This window comes from Phalacrocorax aristotelis, chromosome 1 (genome assembly GCF_949628215.1).
Source record: "Phalacrocorax aristotelis chromosome 1, bGulAri2.1, whole genome shotgun sequence".
Classification (NCBI taxonomy): Eukaryota; Metazoa; Chordata; class Aves; order Suliformes; family Phalacrocoracidae; genus Phalacrocorax; species Phalacrocorax aristotelis.
This window is the reverse complement of record NC_134276.1, coordinates 157,951,015-157,957,014: the sequence shown is the minus strand read 5'-3', so window position 1 is coordinate 157,957,014 and position 6,000 is coordinate 157,951,015. Positions and strand designations below refer to the sequence as shown.

Sequence of the window (6,000 nt, the reverse complement as noted above, 5' to 3'; positions counted from 1 at the left end):
CCGCCGCGGCCGCGGATGCACGCGCTGGCGAGGCGCCAGCGGCATCGGCGCGGGTTGCATCAGACGAGGCGGGTCCGCCGCGGCCCCCGGTGCCGGGCTCCGTCTTCGCCCGGCGCGGCTGAGGCAGGCGGGGGCCCGGCGGCGCTCCGCAAGATGCTGCGGACACCCCCCCGGCTGCTGCGGGCGTTCTGCACGACGGCCGCGGTGAGTGGTGCGGGGCGGGCAGCGGCGGGACGTGGGCTCCCCGCCGTGCCGTGCCGTGCCGTGCCGTGCCGTGCCGTGCCGTGCCGTGCCGTGCCGTGCCGGGGGTGAGCGGCGGGGGCCGCTCCTCGGCGTGCCGCCCCGGCCGGAGGGCAGCCAGGGCCCGAGCAAGGAGGGGGAAGTGGCGGGAGGGAGCATCAGGGGTGATGCGCGTTGTCTCCGGCGGGGTTTTAGTAAAGCGCGTTACAGGCACGGGGAGGTCGGGAGGGTTCGGGAGGGCGCTGGGTCTGGGTGCAGAAGCAGCATCTGTCCCGGCTGGTCTGCGAGCGGGACCGCAGCCATCATCTGGGCGCTGCATCTTGCAGGGATGTGCCTGGAAGCTGCAGGGAACAGGCACCGGCGGTGCTGTGGTCATCCCCGGTAACCGTGTGCCGAGAACAATGTGAGTGTGGCTGTTCGCTGGATTTGCCCTGCGGGAAGCTGAAGGTCGCCTTCTCAGTTAGGAAGGACCGGGCCGGTAGCCGGTGCCCGAGAGAAGCCCCGCGCTTTGGCCTAGAAGAAGTGTTTAGCTTGTGCCCTTCTCGTGGCCAGTGCCTACCTCTGGGGTGGTGGGTTGCTCGGGGTTGGAGCTGATGGCCTAAATTCCTCTGCACCCCATGGTTTAGTTTTTTACAGCTCTGCGCATTTGTTCCAAGCTATTCTTTACGTCCTGTTAAATACAGAGTCTGCAGAACTCCTGCAAGTAACGGCTCCCCAAAAGCCTGGCCCGATCCAAATTGCCCAGATGTGTAGGTCTGGCAAGCTGAATGAGGCTGGGAGAAGATTTTTTTCTTTCCTAAAGACTGTTCTTTGTTTCATGTTTGACTGCTTGGGTTAGCATGAGGACAGCAGTCCTACTGAGGTATCTGCATGGAAGGGATTAGAATGAAGAGATTTAACACAAGCTTTTCGGAAATGCAGCCAGCAGCGCCAAAAAATTATAATGAATGACCGAGGAGAACGCATTGCCTGTAGATGTGTAGATAGGAGGGGAGTCTCTACGGCAAGTTTCTATTTGGAGGCACTGGGATTTAGTACATACAGGGGGATCCTCAACAGAAATGGAGTTGCAGTACTGCTTTTCAAAGGAGGCATAATTTTACATTCATTTTAAAAAAGATGTAACATTAAAATTTTTCCTAGCTTCACTAAATTCTTACACAAAATAAATAAAATATTGTAATCTTTTTGACAGTAAACTTCATAACCACAGTAGCAGTTACTAAATGTTAACCTTCAAGAAATTTGATTAGGAGCTTATAACCAGTTGAATGTTAGACACACATGCAAAAGAGGCAGTAACAGAAAATTATTTTTATCTATGGAATAAATATTCTCCTATGGATAGATTTTGTAACATTAGACTCTTCTGAGAGAAGAAACTGCAGCTCTTGGACTTGTATTCCATTTTTAGGAACTGGAACTTGACAAGATAGTTACCAGCATTTGCCAGGCTGCTTCTCTATGCAGTGCTTAATTCTATTTATTAGTTTTATTTTTTATTAGGTATTTTGGAGGAAAAAAAGAACCAGAATGGAAGCAAACATTAAAATACTGTGTATCTTTTAATGAGCCATTGTAAAATAAATTCCAGTACTGTATCAACAGATGATATGGCCAGAATTTTTAAATAGGGAAGTTAAACTTAAATCTGCACTTTCATATTGAAGCTTTCAGAACAAGTGAAACTTTCAGACAAGTTGAGCATTCAAGATAAGACTGCTTGTACAAGTAGTTCTCAGGTTTTATGCTACTTACCTTTATCTTATTTTCTTCATCCAGATTGTGAGCACTTGAATCAGGGAAACAGAATTAATATTAATCTGTTTCATAATATAAGCAAACTAGAAGGTTAAAGAAGAAATTAAACGTCCAGACAATGAAAATAACAGAATTACAGTAGCATGAACACCAACTTCTAAATTCTTATCTTTTGGTAGTGCTGTCATAATAACTACATTATCCTATGACTACTAAAGTAGTAAAAGACAGGCCAGATCTATCTAAGCCACCAGAGCTGCATTGTTTGCCATAACTAGGAACTGGGTCATCTTGCAAAAGTACAGCAAAAAATCCACTACATGATGATTAAGTTTCCCGTGCATCTGTTGATGGGTGTTGTATGTCCATGGTCAGCCAGGCAACTGCAAAAGAAATCTAATATAGCCTCTTAACATCACTGACAGAAACAATAAAAAGTTTAATCTTTGTATGTGTTCGTGATAATGATTCAGTGTCCATCTAGCACATTATTCAACAACAAGGCTGTTTTACTGTTCTTTAATGAGCTTCCTTTCTACAGCTTCTTGAAGAATGCTAGTGGTGGTATGCTGGCCAAAATATGCCATTTCCATAAGAAAGAAAACACCAAACTTTTTGATTTCTGAGTAATCTTATAGAACTTTCCTTTTTAATTGGGTGTTACGTCCACATTAAATTCTTTGGAAAGGATTTCCCACTTTACCAGGTCTAACTCTTCTTATGTAAAAAAGCTTGAGAATTCCCAGAATAATACTCAGCTGGCTATAAGATCTTGTGCAATTGCTCAACTGCCATTTTTCAAATAAGACAAAAAATGAAGGATTTAATTTGTGGTCTGATTATGCAAGCCCTTCCACATATGGGATTTCTGGGTTTTTTTTTTCTTTTTTTACTCAGTAGAAATCCTGGGCATGGCTGTCTTGTGGGTTTGGCTCCTGCTTTCTACTGGTGACAGTGTACGTGTTAATGCGCAACAAGCAAATTGCCATGTCTAAGCCAGATGTTACTAGAAATCATGCAATACACATGTACCGTTAATTGGAGAAGTAATTCAGGAACCACTGGTCATAGGACAACTACCAGATCCCTCCTGCCATTGAAATCAGTCTCCATTTGAGTAACCTTCTATAAGTGTGAGACAGCAGAGCTGATTTGCTACCAGGCTAATCTTTTTGTGCACTACAATGAAAAAATTTGACTTAGTCAATCTGCATTCTTATAATATTTGCCAGTTTTATTCTTTTGTTCCTTTGGAGTCTGTGTTCTCTGTTGACTTCTCATCATTTGTTGACTCAGTTCTACAACTAGCACAAATTAAGCACATGTAGCTTTACTGAAACTATGTTGATTCACAGCAACTCATGATTTGGAACTGAAACTGGTATGCAGCTCCACGTAATACAAGAATCAGATTTATTGATAGGGAAATATGAACTAAAGTTTAGGAATAGAGGATGCATATGTTAGTAATACTTGGTGAGTAACTGGAGAAAAAGTAGCTCTTAAAGTGGTGATAAGTTTGGACTGAAAATTACAAGAAGTATCAGAGAAGCGACAGAGTACAGCAGTGAGTAAAAGTACTTTAAAATGGAGGTTGGATAAATTTACAAAAGCAATCATATGACATGATTGCTTGTGATGGCAGAGGACTGGATTTGCTAGCTAAGGACATCCCTTCCAGTCTTGTGTTCTTACTGAGAGATGTTAACAAAAGGATGACAATAGAATAAGTAACTCATCTGGACTATCTGCAATGTTTCTTCAATGTACTAGTTGGGCTACCACTGTAAATTAGCACTGTAGAGAAATCAGAGGATTTCATACCATGCCAAACATATTCAGTGATCCAGCAGGTTAATCTTTCTCCAACTTGGCTGTGATAGTTAAAATAATTAAGTGATTAGGAAAGTCTGATAATTAGTTTTTATAATGCAGCAACATTTCTGCTGTAAAAGCAAAGGTATCAGTCATAAAGCATCGGTAATGAGACCTACCGGCATCCACTGGGCCTTGCTAGACAAAGACTGCAGGGGTAAGTTGTGCTCATTGTAATTCAGAACAAGGTCTTGTTTCTATCAAGAACAAAATAGCGGACATATTTTAGGCATTACTGCCAACAGTGCAGCATTGGTTAGGAATATGACCATCACCGGTCTCACAGACTTTTTTGCCAGTCAGCTGTAACAATCTGATTTTGCAAGAGCCTGAGTTATGACCGCCTTTGCATCTTACCACTTATTCCTACTGCAGTTGCACTAGTGCTGACTAATGCTGTAATACAGGGACAGTTTTACTATGCAGTTTCAATCTGAGGGAAAATACTGTCTCTGGGCAAATAGTTATTTCCTATTGTTTTGTATCAAAAATAAAAAGCACGCTTCAATATTCCTCTAATGGAACCTACCATGTCATAACTCCCTTTTCTGAGGCTAGCCGAACCACTAAAATGTAATTTGAAAACAGCAAAATACACCCATAATATTTCAGCTGTGAAATGAATTGCAATGAACTGGATTGTGGTTTCGAGTAACCTGTTTTTCAGGACACTTCTGTTTGTTATAGAGTTTGTCACATGATCTGATGGGCAGTCCAGGCCCTTTGGTATCCAATCAATAACCCACTTAGTCAAGGTATCCTCATGTCCCAGCCACCGTAAGAAAGAGAAAAGAGGAGGGAGGAGAAAGTGCCAACATTCAGAACAAATGCCAGTGGTTAAGATATTCAAACAGTGCTTTGATTCCTCTTTACCGTTCTGAGCTTATGGCATCCAATGAGTCATTAAAAAAAATGGAAGTCAAAGTCCAGTTGGAAAAGATGAAGTTAAGAATAAAGGTGGGGAATATGTAGATGTATTTTCTACCTTTCATTCAGGTCTCCTAAGAGGAGGGTTCTTTAATGGCTTGAGTCTAGGAATAGTTTCTGCTAGATTCAGCTTTGGGGAAGGTAAGTTTTCTGTTTATTCTGTCTGGACCTTTTCTTCATAACCAGGTCTGCTAGTCCACTTGTTTTTCAAAGGTTTCCAGTTTTCAGTTTCCAGAAGCTGATGAAAAATGAAAAGGCACTGCTTATAGGAACAGTTCCACCCTTCTGCCAGTGCTTGTATGCCCATTTCTGCTCCCCCACTGGACCTGCAGTAGGACTTGTGGCAGTGCAATGAACTAGGTTACTGAATAGATCCGGTTAAGAATAAGCTGCATTTTGTCAGGTCAGTGCCTCCCTACCTCAGTACCCTAATCCAGGTCTTGCAGCTACAGGAATTCCAGGTCTTGCAGCTACAGGAATACCAGTTCTGGGATAAAGGATGTGTTAGAGACAACGGACTGGAGGTAGGGTGGGAGAGGAGCGCAACTGTCCCTTAAATCTAAAGGGACTCTGAAGGAGTTAGTAGCTTTCTCAGGGTGCCAGCGCTTGAATAACATAGCAGTACATGATATCCTGCTATCGTAGTGCTGTGATTATAACTATCCTAAAAAGAAAAAGTTGGGGCAGTTCTTGGCACCTACTTGGTCTGAAGAAGCTTAAAAGCACATGTTCAGTGTACTGGAATGCAAACACAGCAGGCAGTGGAAGTCTAACAAAGGAACCTTGCAGTATTGTATTTCCCTGCAGGAGGATGAAATGGATGATCATTACCTTTTACTTGGCAGGAACAATTCAAGCTTGTCCTCTTTAGCCTAGACATGTTAACCACAAATAATATGCTGCCATTTAATTATAGGGATTTAGAGAGCATGTTCCAGGCACCTAAGTTATGCCTAGAAAAAGTGTTTTATGTATCTGTTTCAAAAAACGTGTTTTCATTTCTTATATTAGTTCTGACTACGAATAAGGTCATGCAGCCTGTTATGCCTTTTGCAACAAGCAGTGGGTCTGTCTAATGAAAATACTGGGGAAGCAATCTAAACATCAGTGACAGTATCAGATGATACTTTAATGTTAAGTATGTTCTCTCTGAATTGCACATGTCTGTCCTTAATCTCAAAAGATTATTATCCCTTC

At 42.9% G+C, this 6,000-nt stretch overlaps 1 protein-coding gene across 1 annotated transcript in view; it reads left to right on the top strand.

The window, feature by feature from the left end:
* The window catches only part of ALDH1L2 (aldehyde dehydrogenase 1 family member L2), a 35,578-nt gene continuing 29,578 nt past the window's right edge, over positions 1-6,000 (top strand). Inside the window, exon 1 of the mRNA XM_075075372.1 lies at positions 1-204. Within this exon, the coding sequence (XP_074931473.1) occupies positions 16-204 (189 nt within the window). The 5' untranslated portion in view covers positions 1-15. The remainder of the gene's footprint in view (positions 205-6,000) is intronic.